The 23,800-nt window shown below is 43.9% G+C and overlaps 1 protein-coding gene across 1 annotated transcript in view; it reads left to right on the top strand.

Annotated features, from left to right (window-relative positions):
* Positions 1-22,055, top strand: part of LOC141271190 (transient receptor potential cation channel subfamily V member 6-like) — a 59,021-nt gene extending 36,966 nt beyond the window's left edge. Inside the window, exons 4-16 of the mRNA XM_073681291.1 lie at positions 6,218-6,340; positions 7,538-7,678; positions 12,908-13,006; positions 13,092-13,264; positions 13,861-14,007; positions 14,229-14,441; positions 14,617-14,703; positions 15,408-15,484; positions 16,128-16,293; positions 16,643-16,709; positions 19,519-19,787; positions 20,373-20,479; positions 20,944-22,055. Of these exons, the coding sequence (XP_073537392.1) occupies positions 6,218-6,340; positions 7,538-7,678; positions 12,908-13,006; positions 13,092-13,264; positions 13,861-14,007; positions 14,229-14,441; positions 14,617-14,703; positions 15,408-15,484; positions 16,128-16,293; positions 16,643-16,709; positions 19,519-19,787; positions 20,373-20,479; positions 20,944-21,178 (1,904 nt within the window). The 3' untranslated portion in view covers positions 21,179-22,055. The remainder of the gene's footprint in view (positions 1-6,217; positions 6,341-7,537; positions 7,679-12,907; positions 13,007-13,091; positions 13,265-13,860; positions 14,008-14,228; positions 14,442-14,616; positions 14,704-15,407; positions 15,485-16,127; positions 16,294-16,642; positions 16,710-19,518; positions 19,788-20,372; positions 20,480-20,943) is intronic.
* Positions 22,056-23,800: the final 1,745 nt, after the last annotated feature.

The following is a 23,800-nucleotide window of genomic DNA, read 5'->3' as shown; positions in this document are numbered from 1 at the left end:
GATGTGCCTACCCGGTGGAATTCAACTCTGCACATGTTGCAGCGACTGTGGCAGCACCGACAAGCCCTGGTGCAATACGTTCTGACGTATAGCCTGGGCCAACGAGATCCAGAGGTGGGGCAAATCACGCTGGAGGAGTGGTCTCAGATCAGGGACCTATGCACCCTTCTGCACAGTTTTGAAATGGCGACGAAGATGTTTAGTGCTGACGATGCCATTATCAGCATGACTATTCCGGTGATTTACATGCTGGAGCACATGTTAAACAGAATTCGGAGTCAGGTGGTGGCACAAGAGGAGGTGGAGGAAGTAGAGGAGGAGGAGTTGTATGCGGAAGGGCTAACATCTGCAAGGTCCAGACGGTCGGCAGCACCAAGGCGGCAGGCATGTGAGGGTGGGGGAGATGGTTTTACCAGGGCGCATGGTAGCAGCCAAACTAGTGAGGAAGGTGCAGGAGCCCAGGAAGAAGTGGAGGACGAACTGATGGAAGACTCATCAGATGAGGGAGACCTTGATCACATTTCTGTTGTGCGAGGTTGGGGGGAGAGGACAGAGGAAGGAAGCATGATTGTTACCTCGCCACCAACACAACAGGGACTTGGTGCTCCTGGATGCGCAACACACATGAGTGCCTTCTTGCTGCACTACCTGCAACATGACCCTCGAATTGTGAGAATTAGAAATAATCCTGACTACTGGGTTGCCACACTGTTAGATCCCCGGTACAAAAGTAAATTTGCAGAAATTATTCCTGCCATAGAAAGGGATGCACGCATGCAGGAGTATCAGCAGATACTGTTGCAGAATCTTACATGTGCTTTTCCACAAAATACCAGTGGTGCACGTAGTGAATCTCACAGTTCCAACTTGCCAACCGTTGGACCGTCAAGTGTTCAGCACTCAAACCGTAACAGAACCACAGTATCTGGTGGTAACATCAATTTTGCGGAATCATTTCACCACTTTTTTAGCCCATCCTTTGCAAGGCCACAGGAGACAAGAAGTCTGACACATAGTCAACGCCTAGAGACGATGGTACAGGAGTATCTCCAAGTAAACATTGAAGCCACGACTGTGTCACTGGACCCTTGCTCTTTTTGGGCTTCCAATCTGGATAAATAGCCGGAGCTAGCCACTTACGCCTTGGAGATCTTGTCATGCCCCGCAGCCAGCGTTCTGTCTGAACGTGTGTTCAGCGCTGCTGGTGGTGTGCTGACAGATAAGCGCACGCGGCTCTCCACTGATAATGTAGACAGACTCACGTTCATAAAGATGAACAAATCATGGATCCAAAACGACTTTTCTACCCCTGTGTCATCCTGGGGAGAGTAAAAGCTTGATGATTGGTTAAAATCACCCTCTTAACCATTTTAAGCTTTCAAATTACTAATCATGTTTATCTGTATCTTGGCTGGAAAATAATTTGGGCTTTGTAGCAGTGTGCAGCACTGATTCTATTAGGCCATCTATAATAAGCTCCACCAGATTTTAAATTACTAATCATGTTTATCTGTATCTTGACTGGAAAATAATTTGGGCTTTGTAGCAGTGTGCAGCACTGATCCTATTAGGCCATCTATACTAAAGCTTCACCAGATTTAAAATTAATAATAATTTTTAGCTGCATCTAGCCCGGAAAATAATTTTGGGGCTCCTAGATGCGCAAGACACATAAGTGCCTTCTTGCTGCACTACCTGCAGCATGACCCTCATATTGTCAGAATTCGAAGTAAACATGACTACTGGGTTGCCACACTCTTAGATCCCCCAAACTTTTCGATCAACCTTTTCATTTTAATAAAGACCAAAAAAATGGTCATTTTTGAAATTATAAGCATTAGCAGGTTGTTAGAAACTGAAATCAAACAGTTTTCAACTCAAAACTTTATTCTAGGTGATGTTACATTTTCACATAGGACCCCTTGTTCGAAAGGAGCTTCTGAACTCTCTCGTCCATTGAATTTGTCAGGTTTTGGATGGTTTCTGCTTCAATTGTTTTGCATGAGGACAGAATACCCTCCCAGAGCTGTTGCTTAGATGTGAACTGCCTCCCGCCATCATAGACACTCCTTTTAATGATGCTCCAAAGGTTCTGAATGGGGTAGAGGTCAGGGGAGCATGGGGGTCACACCATAAGTTTGTCCCCTTTTATGCCCATATCAGCCAGAGATGCAGATGTTTTATGTGCAGCATGAGATGGTGCTTTATCATGCAAAAAAATGATCTTGCTGTGAAATACACGGTTCTTCTTCTTGAACCATGGCAGGAAGTGCTGTTTGAGAAAATCCACATACATTATGGAGTTCATCTTTAGCGCCTTCAGGGATCCTAAAGGGGCCGACAATCTCTCTCCCCATGATTCCAGCCCAAAACATTACTCCACCTCCTCCTTGTTGGCGCTATAGCCGTGTTTGCGTGGGGTGTCCATCAACCAGCCATCCTCCACTCCATCCATCTGGACCATCGAGCGCTGCACGGCACTCATCCGTGAACAAAACAGTTTTGAAATCAGTCTTCATGTAATGTTTGGCCCACTGGAGCCGTTTCTGCTTGTGTGAAGTGGATAGAGGAGGTCGACAGGATGGCGTATGCACAGCTGCAAAACTCTGAAGGACCCTGCATCTTGTTGTTCGGGGGACGTTGGAGGCACCAGCAGCTTCAAAAACTTGTCTGCTGCTATGACAAGGCTTTTTTGCCGCTGCTCTTTCAACCTGATGTAATTGCCTGTAGGAAAGAGTCCTCAATTTGCCCTCATCAGCACGCACACGTGTGTACTGTGAATCAGCTACATACTTCTTGATTGCCAAGACACTTCATCCTGATCATTGCACAATGTTGATTGTAGTCGTGCCTTGACCTAAACACTCCACAATTTGTTGCTTCTCAGCAGCCGACACATCCTTTTTCTTTCCCATTTTGGCAGAAAATGTAGGCTGCTTAATAATGTGGGACAGCCTTCTTAAGTAGTCTTGCCTTTCATTGGACACACCTGCCAAACTAATTAGCACAGGTGTCTGCAATTGCTTACAGTGATATAAAGAGCCCTGACACACATCGCCATCAATGAGTTTAACTGACAAACAAACAAATTCTTCCCTTATCACTCCTAAACACTTTTTGCATAATAATTTGGAAGACAGTGTACATGTGCTTTTTCACAAAACACCAGTGGTTCACGTAGTGAATCTTACAGTTCTAACTTGCCAACCGTGGTCTGTATGGAGTTGTTCAATAAAGGGCCCAAAATTAAGATAACATAGATGGGAGAGGTCTCTATGAATAGGAATTCCTAAGTATTTGATACCCTGTGAGGGCCAGGCAAAGGGAAAGTTGGACTGGATGGAATCCTATATGGATTTGGGGAGGGAGACATCGAGGGCCTCAGACTTCACTGCATTGATTTTAAAATTTGACCATGTAACAAAGTGATCTATTTCAGCCATAACAGCATGGATGGATATATGTGATTGAGTGATATATACTAGGACATCATCAGCAAATAGAGAGCACTTGTACTCGGTGCCTCCCACCTCAATCCACCTAATATTGGGGTTATGGCGAATTGATGAGAGCAGGTGCTCCGTCACTAGGATGTATAAGAGAGGGGACAGAGAACATCCCTGCCTTGTCCCATTGGTGATTGTGAAAGGTGATGAAAATGTTCTGACGCGCCCCCTGGGCCTTGGGACACCCGGAGCCGGACCCTTTTTGGTGGATGCTGGTGGTTGTAGTCTCCGTGGCGGCGACCCGGTTCCGTGGCTCAGGGCGGTCAAACCAGTGGCGGAACTATTTATGTGGTTTTGATGTTTAAATGTCCGACTACGCCACCCGTGGATTGCGGTCAGAGTGAACCGCCGCTCCAGGGCAGACCGCTGAGGCTGGTGTTGTGGGTGCAGCAGAGCGTAGCAAAACTCCCCACGGGAGGAGTATAGCCTCAGGGCAGTGTATGCGGAGGATGGGGGTGATGGTGCAGGGCAGCAGCAGTAATGACACAGAGTCAGTGATGCAGTCCAGGGCCTTTACTCACAGTTCTTATTATCCAGACCACGCCTGCAGGTAACGGCTGCCCACGTCGTACTGTGCTCACCAGGTGAGGGGCTCAGACAACTCCCAGATAACTTTGGAGCGCTTCACAGGACCCCCTTTGTGTGTCCTTTGTCTGGCCTTTCTTACCAACCCTTCTGTCCGGCTGCCTCGGGCCTCCTCTTGGTAAACTTGGCGCCAGTTTCCCTGACCCTATGTGGTGCCTTCCTAGCGGGTGTAGCGAGGGTCTGCACCACATAAAATGTCACAGCCTCCTGTTTCTAGCTGAGGGTCATTTCCTGCCTCCACTAGTTTCGGGGACCGGTCTCCCCCTTTGGCCTGACCCCTCCACGCAGGTGGATTCGGGCGTGCGGTGGCGACTGGCCCGTCCGCACCCCTGGGATCCCTTCGTTCCTCGTTCCTGGAGCCTTCTCCACTCCTCTTCCTTCCGTCTCCCTCTTCCAATCCTGGGCCTCTGTTACTAGGCCCGCCTCCGGAGCAGAGCTCATGCAGAGCCCCTGCTCCCTGCCACTTCTGCTCAGACTTCTCTGCACTGAACTAAGATGGTGCCCACCTTTTATACTCCCTTCTCAATGCACCCAGGAACTGCTTCCTCCCTGCTCCTGCACTACAGGGTTCCCCTTCCTCAGTGTTCCCTCCCCCCACTCCAGCCAGGGACAGGGACTGTCGTGCCCATCTCAGGGGCATATTGGTCGCCCTGCCCCACGGCAATGTGGTGTAATGCATGCAGGTGTCGGGTCCTGATCCACACTACATCCTTACCTGAGAGTGAGATATCACACCTCTGGGTGAGGTGCAATACCTCTGTAGCAACCGAGCCCTCAGGGTGCTACAGTTCCATTTATCTTCAGCCTAGGTGACGTATTGCGATACAGGGCCGTGATTTTGGCTATAAAAGGGTCCCCTAGACCCCTACCCCAAGCTTTTTAAGAGAATCATATATGGCGTGCCAGGAGACTCTATGGAATGCTTTCTCAGCATCCAACGAGAGTATCTAATTACAAATTTTTAACTGCATCTAGCCCAGGAAATACTTTGTGCCTAGTAGCAGTGTCTGCTAGTCAGCGGATTATCCCGGCTGTTAAGCAAGCTACACCACCTGTAGTTTGGACACTTAATTTTTTCAAAGGAAATGCTTCGGGACCACGGGATACTCAGTGAAGAGCATCAGGAGGCACCCCAAGGCATAGGGGCTGGGACTGGCAGTAGGATGCCTTGCGGTGGACAGCCGAGCTCGATCCTTATAAAAGCTTTTTAACTGCAGCAGCTTTAGTGGACGCTACTGGAGCTGGAATTACGCGGCTGCTGGCATGAGACTTGCCCTCCAATAGATCCTTGTAAATGGATTTAAAGTGTATTCATTCAAATTAGAGAGACAATTTAAATTAAAAAGCTTAGAGCTGCCTCCACCACAGGGGGGCTCGCTCGACCCACCAGCGGACAGGCACCAGTATTGGGAGAGGGGGGCTGGCCGTCAGGGATCACCGCGGCTCTGGCACAAACCCGGCGACGCGGAGGTGGCATGGGCAGGAGCGGACTGAACGTGTCGGCTTCTCACTTTTTGGATTTTAGAAGGGCATGACATGCCTATATCTGTGTCTCCCCCTCCTTTTACTCCTCCACCTCTTTTCTTTTCGCATGACTATATGTACTTGTCACTTTTCCATGTGTTAGTTGTGTCTTCTGAGCAGTTTGTCAGCTTTTGGACACCTTTGAAGGTGTTTTCTATGTGTTTCTATGTGTTTTTGCTTGCCTGCCATTGGTTTTAACGGTGTTCGAAGGTGTTCGACGAACAGTTCGACGAACAGTTCGGCGAACACACGGGTGTTCGACGAACCGAACCGAACTCGAACACTACGGGGGTGGCTCAACACTACTCACAAGCTTCAAGTTACACCATTGCTTACCAAAATTTCAAAAATGCATGGATGGAGGCCAAACTAAGGGACTGCTATGCTTTTTTGTATTTATGGGGAAAATAAATGTTCTGTTTGCTGCTGCTCTGTCCTTTTTGGGCTTTAGTTCTTATATTGATCCTTCAGCTCATATTAGTGTTTCAAACTAGAATATGGCACCATAAGGCAGACATATACGTAGACGTAGTGGAAATATGCAGTTCACACTAATGGATTATCATGACTTCACCAAATTATTTTGTCTCCTATTGTAATAGGTGCTTTAGGGGAAACAGCCCTGCACTTGGCGGCTTTATATGATAACCTGGAGGCAGCGGAAATTCTCCTTACCGAGGCTCCGTACCTGCTGAACCTTCCCATGACCGCTGAGATCTACCAAGGTCAATGCCGATGCTCAACAAAAATATTCACTATTTCTCTAAGAGGCCGATATAAGACCATTGAAAGTAAATATGTAGAGCAGATTATATGTGGAAGTTTGGTTACACATGAAACTATCAGCATTATAGGGATGTATGACAGCTGATGTTTAGCTGGGATTTGCAGCCTTAAAGGATTTGAAAAAAATGCATCTGGTTTACACTCGTGTGAAACCGAAAAATCCACAGTATTTAGAAAACTGACTCATTAACACATGGAGCTCGATTCATTATTGCATTTGCACCTTGTCTAGTTTTTGATGTTTTGTGTCTCTTTTTCATTTACAACTTATTTCTCTTTTAATTTGCACCTTTTTTAAAATTTATTTTAAATGTGTTTGCATTTTTATGTTGTTCATTGTGAGAGGTGCTTGGGGATTTACAGATGTTTTTGGCTGATTAATTAATTGAGACTTTTTAAAAAAGTTGCAATTTTTTTGCACAAATTTACACTAGTCCCCATCTTGGAGTAATTTTATGTACACCTGAAATTTTTTTGTGTGCAAATATGGCAACGTTTTAGGAGACTTTTTACACTGCAAAGTAAAAAAAAATGTCAGACGAAAATAAAGAGCATTTTTTATTAAGTGCAAAATTCATGAAACCCTTGCAACATTTAAAAGAATTTGGGGTAAAATTAGTCAATGAATAGCACAAGCCAAAAAAAAAGAAAAATGACTTAAAAAAATCCAACGCAAATGATGAATTGGACTACAAATGAATTTTTTTAACACTATAAACCCCTTAAAAAATCTTTCAAAGGGTTACTAAACTTTTAAAAAAAGTTTGATGTTATAGCCAATGTATAGTAGCTTTTATCGATGAAGGGCCCAGGTCTTAAGAATCCTTCTGAATGCTTAAACGTAAGGGCAGAAGTGGTTAGCTATTCCTTGGGGCAAGAAAAGAGTGGTATATAGACCTATAAAATTTCCAATCCCTGTTCAAAACGATGAGTAGTCATGGCAGTCTCAGATCTATTGACTATACACTAAAATACAGAGGTTTTTCAGTGCAAGCAAACACACAAATATGCAAATGTTCTGATCTTTAAAAAATTAAAGCAACAAGCACCTATCCTACAGACATTGAAGTTGCAGTATTTTGAGCTCCTAGTAATATTCTCATTCTAATCTCTCTTTGTTACTACTTTTTCTACAGGACAGACAGCTCTTCACATTGCCACTGTCAATCAGAACATGAATTTCATCAAGATGCTCCTAAACAGAGGGGCGGATGTGTCTTCTCCTAGAGCCATCGGCAGTTTCTTCACCCAGAAACCCCAGAGCCTCTTCTATTTTGGTATAATGACTTACCTACCTATACTCTAAACAATTCTGCTGGTTTCTTTTTAGCTCTGAGCTCACATTTCCAAGTATCCCCCCTGTTTCTTCATTATCTGCATAGAGCATGCCTAACCTATTGTTCATACCAAATATTGCACATAGTGTGATATAGACATTTTTATGAGCTCACCTGGTGAGGTGGATTCCCTAAGCCATAAGTCGGGGTTAGCAATACTGACTAGAAGCAATATCGCAGTGAAACTCGGGCATCAGCAGCACAAGACTCAACGAGGACCAGTATAGCAGGATATGCAGGATGGAGGATAGTCAAGCGGAGGTGGAAGCATTATATGCAGATGAACCACATGCCCAAATTGAACAAGAACAGCAGAGATATATATGCATACTAGTATCTTACTTGCAGAAGTGCAGTTACACACAAGAATAGCAGAGATGTATAGGCATACTGTCAACTTGTTTCCATAAGTACAATAAAACAAGGGGAAAGCAGAGATGTAAAGGCATACTTGTAACAAGCTTCCTGAAGTGCAATTACACACAGGAATACCAGAGATGTAAAAGCAAACTGGTAACTTGCTTGCAGAGATGCAGTTACACACAGAAATAGCAGATATGTTTAAGTGATGAGGTTACTTGCCTGCAGAGATACGGTTACTCACAGGTTTAGCAGAGTAGCATATATGAACGTAATCAGGATAGCAGATAGGTTGTTAATATAACTTGATACAGCAGAGCTGAGAGGTCAACTGCTCCAGGGATTAGTGGCCTGAGCTTGCAAGTAGTAGGTGGTTGCTGGATTGCAGGCAAGTATAGCTGGGAAGATAATGGCTAGCGAAGAGTCAAGAAGAAGATGAGGCTAACTCCATGAAAAGCATACGGTAGCAGGATGCTATACTTCGTGAATACTAAGGCAGTGGGTAGCCACTTATTAAAGCTGATCACCATTTGGGAAGAAAAAGTGGGAGCTGTATTAAAAATTGCCTAACACAAGAGAAAGACTCAAGGGGTGAATTTCTTGTTTTTAGGCTAGGGCTCCATGTAGATGTAAGAAGATGGAGGTGTTGACCACATTCCCCCTTGAAGACGTGTATATTGAATGCGCTATGCCGTTTGAATGCTTAATAATCTGTATTGATAGTGATAGGTTGTGTTTGCCAGCTTACAGGGTACAGGTAGCTTACAGGGTTAATAGTTGAGACTAGCCCAGAGTGGAAGGGGATAAAGTGAAGGGACAGCGGGGGAAGTTCCTGTCAGGAGTCAGGCAGGGCCTAGCTTCTAAATAGAGCAGACCTCTGGTCTGATTAATCAGCAGAGCCGCATGAAGTGGGTGTCCCTGAAGTGAGTGGAGACCAAGGCAACAGATAGTGTGATCCAGAATACAGACAAAGAAAAGTGTTGGAAGAAGTGAGTGGTTCTCGGAGAGCGAAGTGAGCTCAAGAAGGAACAGGAATGTGTTTGAAGATGTTACATGTTGTAGGAAAAACGTCCACAAAGTTTTGCGCATGCTATCTACTGTACAAAGTTTCTCATAAGTTATTATTTAGAAAAAGTTTATTTTTGAGTGGTGGTCTCCCTCATTGAACTCTACAACATCTGGTCCTGGCCAACCGAAGTGAATGGCATCATGCGGACTGCAACAGCATAGCGCCCCGACAGATAAAGCCCACACACTTGAGCTTGAGCTGTGGGGGTATAAAGAGTCGGATGAGGGTCTAGGACAGGTGAGTATGTGTTTTTTTTCTTATTTGTTAACCACTTTCTTCCCCTTCATTTATTATCCTCTGTATTCTGGAGAGATAACAAATTTAGACCAATTTTATTTGGACTGAATTGAATGGGATGGCTAATAAAAAAACAACTGCCCCAAAACTACTTTCTTGAGATTTGTTCATCTCTACAGGGGAATTTTTGTAAAATTACAACATATCTGTAGCCACTTTGGCCACAAATGACCTTATGCTAGATGCAAAAAATATCGACTACATGGTGATTTTTCCAACAGCCATGAGGATAATTGCTTATTTTTTTTGTATGGTAAATAGTGATGAGCGAGCATACTCGCAAGTACTCGGTACTTGCCCGAGCATCTCAGTACTCGAGATGCTCGGAGCTCGCCGAGTACTTGCGAGATGCTCGGGTGGATGCTCGGGTCCCCTCCCTGCATGTTTGGCGCTCTTTAGAGCGCTAATCAACATGCAGGGATTGTCTGCTACTCATTGTAATGCCGTAGCCATGGTGGTTGTGGGCATTACAGTGATTGACTGGCCGCACAGCATCATGAGGTCTATATCAGACCTGGCGCCGCCATGCTCATCACAGTCACTCCGGATCAGACAGTGTAGGGAGAGGTGCTGCTGAGTCAGGAGAGATTTTCTTGTGTATTAGGTAGTGTAAGGAAAAAAAAAGTACATTACACATATCCATCTTAACAAACAGTCCTTTTGAGGACTAACTAATCCATCTGCAGAGATATCAGGCAGGCAGTGTATATAGGCAGGCAGGCAGTGTATATAGCAGACTGCAGTACATATAGCACAAGAGGCTCCATTCCAGTTCTGCCTTCTGCTGCTGTTAGATATTTCTATACAAAGGCCCAGGTCTCAGGGGCCAGGAATACTTTTCTTTGGATCTTAATCCTCATTATTTGCTTAAAAAGCAATCCAGAGAACACAGTCTTTCTGCGCCATTCGCTTGTTGACACTGCAGAATACAGCCAGGTCCTTTCCATATTACATCGCTAAAAATCCAGCTATTTAAATCTCTGTTTTCTCCGTCACATGGATCATATATACGTTGTCAGAAAATACTGCCATTTCTGGCCTCCATTAAAAGTCTGGCATGCATGGCTGAGTTTATGTTACGCTGCCTTTCCCATGATCCCCGCGTTCTCAAAATTTTGGGTGACAGTCATTACTGGTTGGTGACACTTCTAGACCCACGCTACAAGGAGAACTTTATATCTCTTATTCCTGAGGCGGACAGGTCTACAAAAATGGGGCTGTACCAGAAGGCCCTTGTTGCGGAACTATTAAAAAAATTCCCATCTTAAAACGCTGGCGGCAGAGGGCACACTTCGTTGGATAACCAAGGAGTACAGGCGAGAGAGACACAACTTCAATCCAGCAGAGGCAGGGGAACACTGTCAAAGTTCTGGGAGAATTTTCTCAGGCCCTCCCATCGCACAGGCCCTGAGGCGCGGGGTACTCTCACAAGGAGTGCAAAGTTTGGGAAGATGCTGAGGGAGTACCTTGCCGACCGTACCAACGTCCTCCGTGATTCCTCTGTGCCTTGTAATTATTGGGTATCCAAGCTGGATACGTGGAATGAACTGGCTCTCTACGCCTTGGAGGTCCTGGCCTGCCCAGCCTCCAGCGTTTTATCAGAGCGGGTTTTTAGTGCCACTGGTGGAATTATAACTGATAAGCGCATCCGACTGTCAACTGAAAATGCTGACAGGCTGACTCTTATAAAAATGAACAAGGGCTGGATTGGGCCAGACTTCTCAACACCACCGAATTATAGCAGCGTAACATAAACTCAAATCCCGTGTCTTTTCTTGGGAGGTGTATTCCCATGCACCTTTTCACACCCACACATGGGTATACACTTCCTGATTTTGGCTATTTGCTCTTGTCCTCCTCCTTCTCCTCATCCTCCACTACCATATCACCAGGGTGACCGTGGTCCGTGATGCAACACGCACATAATTTTTTTGAAGGAGTGTTTATGATGCCCGTAAAAAATTTTTTTATACAGTATGTTCATGTATACCCCCCAGGGGTAAATGTTTGTCAGCCCATACACTTAGTGCATGGGCATTACAAGTATAGGAGGCCCGCTCCTTTCTAATGGGAACATTTTTTATGAGGCCCTCCTCCACGTCTCTTCCAAGGGGCATTGGAGTGTCTCCCAATTTTTGGCAGCCCTTGCATTCACTGCAGAGGCCAACACTATGGCAGACCCACTTCCTAATAATGGGAACATTGTTTTGAGGAGGCCCTCTGACCTCCATATCTCTTCCAAGGGGCATTGGAGTGCCTCCCAATTTTTGGCAGCCCTTGCATTCACTGCATAGGCCAGGACTATGGGAGACCCACTTCCTAATAATGGGAACATTGTTTGGAGGAGGCCCTCTGACCTCCATGTCTCTTCCAAGGGGCGTTCAAGTGCCTCCAAATTTTTGGCAACCCTTGCATTCACTGCATAGGTCAACACTATGGGAGACCCACTTCCTAATAATGGGAACATTGTTTTCAGGAGGCCCTCCTCTAAGTCTCTTCAAAGGGGTATTGGGGTGCATCCAAATTTTGGGCAGCCCTGCCACTCACTGCATACGCAATAACAGTATAGGAGACCCACTCTTTAGTAATGGGAACAATAAAACATAGCCGGCTGATGGCTCTCTAAGAATAGTGAGGGCCGACTGCTGGTCCTTTAAGAATAGTAAAGGCAGCCTGATGGCCCTATAAAAATAGGCTTTGTGACTTTCAGAGTCCCTTCTTCATAAATGAAACATGATGTGTCTGATGATATCTCACACACCACATGGCCAGATAAGGTTGTAAAATGTTAAAATGACATTTCCCGGGGAATGCATTTGTCACGGTTGAAAGCAATGCAAAAGTGAAAAAACACATCAAAAACGCTACGTGCGAACATAGCCCAAGGTGTGGAGGAGCATTTTTGTTTTTGGCTATTTATTTTGCTTTATATACAAGTCATTACCCTGGAAAGGATGTTCCTTAATATATTTCCCAGGAAAATCCATCTTGGTTTCGTTTTTGTATGTTTTGTGAGTCCGTAAAAGTGGCGTAATACCTCTGACAACGTTTTTGACAGAAGTGACCTGGGAGTCTGTCCCCAGGTCATTTGAGCACTGTTCCCATCGATTTGGGCAATTTTTAGGCCCTCTGCAGACCGCCGGGGGGAGCCGCCTGAAGAATGCTCGAGTTTCCCATAGACTAACATTGGGCTCATTGCTCAGGTTCAGCACCCGAGTATTCCAATGTGCTCGACCCGAGCAACGAGTACCCGAGCATTTTAGTGCTCGTTCATCACTAATGGTAAATCATTGAAGGTCACAGTTTTTATCACAATTTTTCTATACATTTTGGGTGTCCTTGCATGAGCTTGAAGCCCTAGATTCCAGAGGACAAGCTCTTTACATAGTTATAGATTCTGTACCTCTAGCATTACTGTTTATATGTTATATTATTTTCCTTAGGAGAACATATTTTAAGCTTCGCTGCTTGTGTTGGAAACACAGAAATAGTCAAGTTACTGGTAGAGAATGGGGCGAAAATACGCGCTCAGGACTGCTGGGGTGAGAGTCCAGCAAACGTCATACCTTTTATCCAAATATCAAACCTGTGTTGAAGTTCTCAGTAATGACCAGTTCCTTCTTGTAGGAAACACCGCCCTTCACATCCTGACCCTCCAGCCTAATAAGTCTATGTTCTGCCAGATGTATGATTTACTCCTCTCACTGGACTCTGAGCCAAGTGGCCCTCGTTTGGACCAAGTAATGAATAATCAGGGTCTCACCCCATTTAAGATGGCTGCAGCTGAAGGAAATGTTGTGGTAAGAGATTAGCTTGAAAGCAGTGGATCATTAAAATGAAAGACGCTGAGAGCAGTGACATAGGAAAGTAATGTCTACATCAACAGTACGTCATGGCTTCTGCTTGTAATGGAAGTCTTGACAAAGTGCCGAGTCCATCATTTGCCAAATTGTTCCAAAGAATCTCATTGACCTGCAATAGGATTTGTCAAAGTGGAGTTGTGGTGGCCATCATTTTACCGGCAAGAACAGTCCATCAGATCTAATAAAATTTGTGATGAAGCCTCCAAAGCAAATGTGAACTTGGATTAATTGTAAACCTTTGTTAACGATACCTCAAGAGGTTAGTTTGTAGACTCTGTTGGCTTTTTAGGCAGATTGGACCAAATAAATAGCTCAAAATACTTCTTTCAAAACAGCAGAAACTATGAACCAACCTGACTGACCACGTTAAGTCAATAGGGTCCTTCTGCCAACCGTAGTAGCCAATGCACTGAGATCTTCGGAGTAAAGTTTGTGATTTGTGTCAAAAGTGATCAATGTTATGCCAGCATTGGGGATATATTTCCATGAAATTTATCCAGTTTTGCTTACTACTTATCAACCTTCATCTATAGATGTTCCAGCATCTCCTCAAGAAAGGAGTCAGGACGGTGCAGTCAATGGGTCCAACAATGTACACCCTGTACGATCTGACTGAGATTGACTCCTGGGGAACTCCATGTTCTGTTCTTCACCTCATTGCCACCTCTCGTAAGGCTGAGGTAAGTTCTCTAAACAAAAAAGACAAAACTTTATTATATATTTATTATAAATATTTAATTTTACATTATGTTTTTGACATTTATCCCTTTTGCTCACAGGGGCGTTTTGATTTTGTTAGCATGAATTTGTAAAATATTTTGGTATCAATGTTTAAAAGGAAGATATTTAGGTATAAGAATCACTACATGGAGGAATTTTCTTTTGGGATTTTTTTCTTTAGGCACATCGAATTCTGCACCTTTCTCCAGTAAAGGAGCTTATCGATGAGAAGTGGCAGAGGTTTGGACGGCCATATTTCTGGCTTTTGGCCACAATCTATGTTTTGTATATGACCTGCGTCTCGTTGTGTTGTGCTAATCGACCTCTAAAGCCTTTACAAAACCGATCAACAAATCCTCGGGATATTACCCTTCTAGAACAGATGGACCTTCTGGTAAGAAATTCTCAATTTTTTTCCTTTTTTTTAAATTGAAACTTAGAGTTTTAGAATGTAAAAATAAACACCAAAGAGAGTAAAAAAAATAACAGGGTCCATCAGCAACTCGGCAGGGTGGGTGGAAAAATTTTATTTTTTCTTTTATTACACTTACTTTTTCTATTATTTTTAGGAATCTTACAACACACCCCTGGATGAGCTAAGATTATTTGGTGAAATTATCTCAGTTATTGGGGCACTAGTGATGTTACTCCTAGAGGTAATGACATGGAAGCTGAAATTGTAATTGTTTTCTTTAATCTGCAAATGATATTGATATAAATGGCTCAGAGTAACTCTCGGTAATTGCCATGGCAGGTTTAGGCATGAAATTCTGTGCTGATTTATTTTGTGAAATATATTTATATTTTCTAATACAGTGCTCCAAATCCCCTGCATAGCTAGAGAGGTGAAAGATGATATTCCTACTGCCTGCTGCCACCACTAGAGGGAGCAAACTACATATTGATAAAGACGTTTTTTGGTTTCAGAAAAAAATCCTGTCCTCTGGTTGTTTTAGAAAAACAAACTTTACTTTACTCACCCTCCTCGGGTCCAGCGCTCAATCTTCACTGCTGTCCCGGGTGACTGTTGTTGTCTGCAGTGCTGATGTCACATCAAAAAATAGGCCCAGCGCCTTCATCTCGCGGTGACAGCAAGAGCCGCTCAGATCATTGACTAGTTGCAACACTGTCGACATGACATCAGCACTGCAGACAATAAAGGTCACCGAGAGCACCGATGGTAACTCAATGGTAGACCTGGGGAGGGTGAGTAAAGCAAGTTTTGCTTTTCTAAAACAAACTTCAGCCAAGGGACAGTGGTTTTCCTAAACTGGAAAACCCATTTAATTATATAAAATGAGTGATTGTTAGATTAGATGACTAAACAACTATTTTGAAATTATGATTTTACTGTCTCTAGATCCCGGTGCTAATGCAAACACGAAGTATTGCCTTACTCCAGGACACAGTTTCAGGGGGATTATTTCATTTTATTCTGTAAGTTTGTATATTTAGTTTTGACTCTCTTTATAGTTTTTAGCAATCATGAATAATATGCAGTAAAAAATATGACACAAATTATCAGTTGTGAGATTTTTCTTATTATAATTTTACCCAGATATAGCGTTAAAGTACAAATTGTATGAAAATCTTTACTGTGCTTGCGTAAAACAGTTGAAATTTAGCACTATGGTGGTTGGTTATAATTGTACATATGTATGTATATACCGGAGCAATTACATCAGTCTGAGAGAGAGAGCGGAATACAAAAAGAAGGTTTACAGGGAACACCCACTGATCCCTGACACTGCAGCTCAAGCAAGGTGGAAAAATTACGGTAGTCAAAATATAGTGCAGCCTAAACCTCTCCAATATACAGATACACATCTAAGAACCACATATTTTTATTATTTGTTTCATCATCCTATTTTGTCACTGCAACATTTTCTTTTTATAGGGAAGGACAACTGGGCCTTGAACCTGCAGCTAAAGCAAATCAAAAAATTAGAAGAGATAGTAGAAAAATCACAAAAAATATTTAACAATCTAAACCGCTCTCTAACACTGAGCAGCACATTTACAAATCAAAATTTTTCTTATACTCTAAAACTATTAATTTATTTTCTTTTTGTTATTGCAGATTTTTCTTTTCCTGCTCGGTACTTTTTACACTGGCCCTGAGACTCACAAACTCAAACGGAGAAGTCATCCCCATGTCCCTGGCTTTGGTTTTTGGCTGGTGCTTTGCAATGTACTTTGCACGAGGATTTCAGATGCTTGGGCCTTTCACTGTCATGATATATAAGGTTGGTGGTTTTATTATTAGAAAAATTGGAAAAATTATGGCAAATAAATATATAATTATGTAACTAAAGTATGTGCAGGGGGCAGTGTTATGGTTCATTCATAAAGACTGGTTTTATACTAGTCCTATTCCTTTGAGGTCAATGGCTCCAGGGCCTGATAGATTGACAAAGGAAGTGAGGTCAGACTGATTGTCGCTGGATTTTATTTGTTTTGCCATCTTTTATGACTTGTTCCATACAGTAATGAATTAATACTAAAAATAGTAGATTTGGCGTTATATGTTTGTATGTTGCCTGTAGTCAATAAAGTTCAAAAATGATCTTATCATCTGATTTTCTTCACTTATAGATTGCATTTGGAGATCTCCTGAGGTTTTTCTGGCTTATGATGGTTGTCATTATAGGATTTGGATCAGGTATAACCAGAGCATCTTCTGCCCTCCATTAACAGATTATAGCAAAATAATAGACAGTTACTCTATATTTTAATGACTTAGATGTAGGTCTGAGATGGAAAATACCACGTGTAAGTGGTTAATGGTAATATTTTGACAAAAACCTTTTATATCTGCACATCTTCACTGACCTCTAAGGTTATCAAGGTTGGGGATTTCTTAACACAGGCAGTTACTTTGGATGCAATTTGTCTTGAAGCATTCCCGTACATTCATACAAAACTTGTAGAAACGGATTGTCTTGATGCACTCACTCATCCCCCACAAGTTAAAACAGTTGTTGGTGCACATTCCAGAACAATATGTCGAGCCACTATCCTGATTTTCCTGCTTGTCATTCACTCTTTCAGTGTCCTTTAATCAACATTCTTCCAGAACTTTAGGTGTTAGAACATTCTCTGTTATGCCAGTATGTAGTGTGACAGAGAAGAAAACAGGAGCCGAGAGACTAAGATCCAGCTGCACTTCCTGTAGACAAACAAAAATCCAACCGCACTTCCTGCAAAGAAATAAAGACCTACTTCCACTTCCTGTAGACAAAGACTTGCCTCCACTTTATGTAGAGAAACAAAAATCCACCCCTACTTTTTGTAGACACAATAATCCACACTTACAGTGATGAGCAAAAGGGTAACAATGTTTAGAACGTTTGACTTTCCGGCTCCATATCTCACATCCTCTACAGCTTGGAATGTGAGACTACCATCATTTTATAGACAATCATCTTGGCTATCTCATACATAAATTTGACTTGCGACTATTTAGCACATGATCAGTTCTGCAGATTCTTCTCATGTCACTGCATTGTTACTGTTTTGCTCCTAGTGGTAGAAAAATCTTTTTCTTCCTGTATACTACAAATTACAACCTGTTCTCACATTTCCTAAAAGCTCAGTTTGTTAGTAGGTTGATTCCCAAGTGAAAGGTCACTGGTACGAATCGAGGAGCCGCCATGAAGATGATTCCCCAAGAAAAGAGAAACCGCATCATCCAGCTCATCGATAGCGGTCTCTCAGCCAAGAAAATTGCCAAACTGCATCATGTGAGCGCCATGACAGCTGGAAGAATATGAAATGAAGTCCGTCCATCCATTCAGAAGCCAAGAGGTGAACGTCCTGGCAAAATATTGGAGTGAAGAAGTCGGGTCATCACAATGTCTATCAGTTCTGGCGCAACAAACACAGCAATGGAGGAGGCTCGTATGCATCGTAATAGTGAGATAACAGACATCCATTCAAGCACAGTGCGACGCACGTTACACAAGTCTGGAATGGTGGCCCGAAAAAAGGTGAAGAAACCTCAACTTCAATATCATCATAAGAAGCGTCGGCTGGAGTTTGCAAAAAAGGAGGAAAAGTGGACAGTAGAAGATTAGAAACGGGTGATTTGGAGCAATGAGATGAAAGTCAATACACGAGGCTCTGATGGGTGCAAATGGGTCTGGAAGAAACAAGGGAAAAAGGGGCTAAGGGATCGATACATTGAAGAAACTGTCAAGTTCTGTGGAGGAAACCTGATGATATGGGGTTGTTGCACAGTCAAAGGCATTGGATAATTGACCAGGATCAATGGTGGTCTAAGTGCTGAGCTATATGTGAGTATCCTATATGACTTTGTACACTTGAGTACTATGGGTATGAAATGGACGACATAGTGTTCCAGCAAGACAGCGGTCTGTAGCATACGTCGAGATTGTTTAAGAAATGGTTCAATGACAATTAAGTAGAAGTGCTGGATTGGCCCCCACAGTCCCTAGACCTCAAACCAATTGAACACTTGTGTATAGAGTTGAATAAAAAGCTGTATACATACCCAAGTGAGTCAAGCAATTTTCACCCACTTTGGAATGTGTAGCAGAGACCTGGGATCAGATTTTGGTCAAGACATGTTTGAATCTGATTGCAAGCATGCCCATATGGATTCAGGCAGTGTTGAAAGCCAAAGGTGGATTTATAAAATACTGACAAACTAATAAAAATAAAATTTAGATTTTTAGAAAGAAAACAGTAACCATGCAGTGACATGACAAGAATCTGCAGAAGTAATCATGTGCTAAATAGCTGGAAGTCAAATTTATGTATGATACAGCCACGATGATTGTCTATAAAATGATGGTAGTCTCACGTTTGGAGCAGTAGTGGATGGTGAGATATGGAGCCTGAAAGTCAAAAGCTCAAAACATTGTTACCCTTTTGCTCGTCACTGTATTTCCTGGAGAGAGACAAAGACCCCCCCCATTCCTGTAGAGCAACAAAGATCCGCCTCCACTTCCTGTGTACACAGACCCGCCCACACTTACTGTAGATAGACAGACCCGTCCACACTTCTTGTAGAGAGACAAAACCCATCCCCACTTCCTGTAGAGAGACAGACCTGCCCCCACTTCCTGTAGAGAGACAGACCTGCCCCCACTTCCTGTAGAGAGACAGACCCGCATTACTTCCTGTAGAGAGACAGAGACCCTCTCCCACTTCTTATGCAAAGGTACAACTATGCCTAGTCTCTGATATTTGAAGGGGTCCAAGTACACTCTTACACTTAACAAAACATCAGTATTAAAAAAAAAAATGGCACATCGTAGATAAGTGGCATTGATTTTCAATCGAAGCAAAGTAACTTCACCATTACACATCTCATTTGGTCAATTGATTAAGTTTTACGTTTAGGAGGAGGGTTATTGGAAGCAACAATATGGCATTCTTGCATTGGTTACCAAATTTCTTATCCCTATTACTGATCGTAATATTTTGCATCTCTTTTGTCATTGTAGCTTTCTATATAGCATTCCAGACGGAGGACCCGACTCAGTTGGGAACGTTTTTCAGTTATGCCATATCTCTTTACAGCACCTATCAACTTTTTATTAACACGATTAACTCTCCGGCCAACTATGCCGTTAACCTGCCACTCACTTTTAGCATTGTCTATTTTTTCTTCACTTTAATTTCCAACCTCTTAATGCTAAATCTATTGATCGCTATGATGGGAGACACCCATTGGAGGGTGGCACAGGAGAGAGACGAACTCTGGAGGGCTCAGGTCAGTGGAAATTGAAGATAATCTTTCAATTGATCAGTGCCAGTCAAATTCCAGGAGTCAGGTGGTCATTGTTTTTAAAAATTTGCTAGCAACTATACAGGCAGATTTTGTCCCTAGTCATTAAAGGGGTTGTCCACTAGTAGGGCAACCCCTTCTTAAACTAAATGTTCGGCCCTGATAAAATAAAAAAGCCAATACTCACTTCCGTTCCAGCGGAGTTAGCACTCGCGGTCCTGGGGCTGTGACGCGGTGGAATGACACATGATGACCGGTGCCCAATCACCACTGCCGTCACTGTCTCCGCCTTCGGACAAACTGAACATGAAGAGGAAGTCCGGGATGAGCTGTAGCCCTGACTTCCTCTTCATGTTCAGTTTGTTCAAAGGTGGGGACAGTGACGCCAGAGCTGATTGGGCGCCATGCATCATGTGTCATTCCACCGCATCACAGCCCCAGGACCGCGAGTGTTGACTCCACTGGGACGGAGGCAGCACGGGAGGCGAGTATAGGCTTTTTTATCTTATATGCGCCGAACATTTAGTTTAAGAAGGGGTTGTCCTAGTAGTTCGTTTTTATTCATTCCAGCTTGCAGCAACTACAGTTATGTTAGAAAGCAAGATACCCCGACGATTCTGGCCCCGACTCGGCGTTTGTGGATCTGAATATGGACTTGGAAACCAGTGGTATTTATGGTGAGTCTACTGCAAGGATAGTGAGGCTCACGTGAAATAGCATACGATGCGGCAGAAAAAGGTATGTACGAGCTTCGCTCCCATTTCCAATGCTGCCCAGTCCCTCACTGGCCACAATAGTTTTTCATGACAGTCAGTAATTGGCTGCAGAGATCTCATGTACCTTTGGCGGACTGTCATTACTTAAGCGAGAAAGAAAGACCAACGAGAGACCAGGCAGTATTGAAATGAGAGTCACAATTGAGCAATGACGTATAGTGTTTTTTTTTTATGTCTTTTTTAGACAATTTCCAGCATTATAAAAAAAAAAAAATCCTTTCCTTTCCCTAGATGACCCTCTTAAATATGCATTTACATTTTTCAATTCTTAAGGAACTGAGCAGTTTTCAGCAGTTCCAACTTCCTTTGCAAGTTACAGTCAGTTTTTTATTTGTGAGCGTGACTGTAAATCTTTTTGATTTCAGCATCAAAAAGGAAAACCAAGAAGAGTCAAGTCTACTGTCTATGTCACCACAGAGCTGTATACCCCAGGATCTACAGAACATAACGAAGAACTCCACATCTTCATCCAACAGGGATAATATAGAAAATGGAAACAATGTGGCAAAGAGGAAATCCAGTCAAGGATGGGAGATCGTCCGCAGGGCAACCATCGACCAGTTACAGGGCAATGCACATCAGAAGGTCTATTTAATTTAGTAGTGGACTATAACTTTTTCCAAAAATTTTACTTATTGTTATAAAAATTCACAGCACACCATATATGAATTGTTACGTCTCATCAGTACTATTGGTTAGTATGGCTAGAAGACATGGCTGATAGGGAACACGGGGTATACAAAACTAATGATATACAAGTAGTAACTGAAAAACTTGTGTCCGGTTCATTTTTAATAAAAATCCTATAAAACTGGACTCCTATTTATATACTGTGGTAGTTACAAAAGGATATTTCTGTTAAGGTGAGATTTTCCTTTATAGCTGTGTGTGATAGAGAAAAATGAAAAATCCATAATACATTTCTGGAGAGGGGACTTATCACCCTCACATTGAACATACAAAACTAATTATAACTGAAGAAGAGAGAAAACGAATTATAACAAGTGAAAGAGAGAGCTGACAACTCAATCTCCATTGAAGTAGTACAACCCCTGCAGTGACCAGGTAATTACAGCAGGAAGATTTACTAAGAAGAAGACATCAAGTTGGACATTCGTTTACGCATAGGCGGGGAAATACACTTCCAAACCATAGAGCTTCCTCTGTTCAATGGATTTTTCGTAGACCAGCCGGTTCCAGTGGTCAGTGATAATTAGAAGTTTTCATCGATCCGATATCTATGGTAGATAAATTTTCAGTGTCATAGTGAAGGGACAAACATAACGCATTCACTCTAATCACTGTAAGGTCATTCTAGTACCTCCAACTTAATAACCATCCGATGGATGATGCTATCCAAGTCATGTTCGATCACCATATAAATGTAAAATCGCAATAAGACACATGACGACAATATCTACCGCCTGGGACCTCCAGGGGCGAAGATATCCTGTAAGTTGGGGATCTTATAAAATGTGGGGACGTATGTGGGCTTAACTTTGAACTAATAAAAAGCAAAATTTGGTTTTGGTCATTTGTCAGTCCTTGGAAGGTACAGCTTGCTGTGGGTTCTGTCTGTTTCCCTAAGGAGTACCTACCTTTGCTATTGTGGCGCCCCGAGGGTTCGGTTGCCACAGGGGTATTGCACCTCAACCAGAGGTGTGATATTCCACTCCCAGGTAAGGATGGAGTGTGGACCAGGGCTCAGTTAGCTGCATACACACACTCACCCCATTTCCGGGGGACAGCTCGACGGTGCTCCCATTTATGCAGGCACAACTGACCATGTCCCTGGCTGGAGTGGGGAGGGGGGGAGAGAACCCAGTGATGTAGGAGCAGAAGGGGACAGTTTCTGGAGCATAGGAAGGAGCTCAATGGGTTCTGGTCACCTGAGCTCAGGCACAGAGAGGTAGATAAAATGTGGGAGCCATCTTAAGTCAGAGGAGAGTGGGAGAGTTCAGTTCTCAGAAGTAGTTTAGCCAGAGAGAGCTGACAGGGAGTTGTGGCTCAGCCTGAGCTCAGCTCCACGAGGCAGGCCTGGAGAGAAGGCCGGGGCCAGAGAGGAGAAGAGGAGAAGGAGAAGGAAGGAAAGAGGAGAGACAGAGGAGTAGAAAGGCTCCAGAAACAAGAAGGCAGAAGGGACCCTAAGAGAGCAGAACGGACAGCAACCGTTGCAAGCCCGTGTTATATCGGGTGAAGGGTCAGGCCGTGGAAGGGTACCGGATTCCCAAGTTGGTGGAGGTAAATCATCCCTCAGTCAAGAACCGGAGGTCGTGATCATTTATTGGTGCGACCCCTTGCTACACCCGCTAGGAAGGCACCACATAGGGTCAGGGAAACTGGTGCCAAGTTTTACCAGAGAAGGCCCGAGGCAGCCAGACAGAAGCGTGGTCACTGGTGGGGCACGAGAGGCCAGAGAAAGGATAGAAGGGGGTCCTGTGCCACACTCCTGAGTTGCCTGGGGGTTGACCGAGCCCCTCACCTGGTGGACGCAGCACGGCTTGGGCAGTCATTGTGTGGCACCCCAGGGGTCTGGTTTCCACAGTAACAGCAATGTTATGTCTGAGAGCAGGTGGAAGGTCTCTTGGTCAGGAATCCTATGCATGCCACACCTCCTGCCCAGTCCTGGGAGGGGAAGGACTTCCCCTATATAAACCTAGGGCTGAGGCAGGGTTAGTGAGTAGAGAAGAAGTAGAGACAGAGAAGAGAAGCAGATCTAGGAAAAGAACATCAGGAGCTCTGTGGGAGCAGTGCTATAAGGAGTCAGGGCTGGCAGCTGCAGAGCTCGCCCTGACTGAGAAGCTATCACCGGACCCGGAGTCCGAGGCTGTGGGGACTAATCTTTACCCAGCAGCAGAAACCGCCCGGCAGGGGATTTCAGGTCCTCTGGCCAAGAAACCCGAAGGCACGGTCACACGCGTGGGACCAGCACCTCCGTCGTGGAGCGGACGCCACTAGAAGGCCCCGAGTCACCGGCCATACGGGTGAGCACCACACGGTACACTCAGGGACGTGGGCTACTTATACCCGCCTCTAGCAAGGTAGCCAGAAGAGTACAGTCAGTTTGGGAGGCCTACAACTCCGCCTGGCCAGGGGAGATCCCATCTGCTCAAGGACTGACCAGGCCCCGATCGCTAGCCAGTACTCCGGGAGGGTTTATCTTTATCACCAGTAAAGACCCTGAATTACACCGCATCGTCTCTGAGTGATTCCTGCTACCCC

Source organism: Phyllobates terribilis, unplaced genomic scaffold, assembly GCF_046119375.1.
Source record: "Phyllobates terribilis strain yellow unplaced genomic scaffold, ASM4611937v1 Scaffold_5__5_contigs__length_657084704, whole genome shotgun sequence".
NCBI lineage: Eukaryota > Metazoa > Chordata > Amphibia > Anura > Dendrobatidae > Phyllobates > Phyllobates terribilis.
The sequence above is the reverse complement of the archived record's forward strand: the minus strand, read 5'-3'. Positions and strand labels throughout refer to the sequence as shown.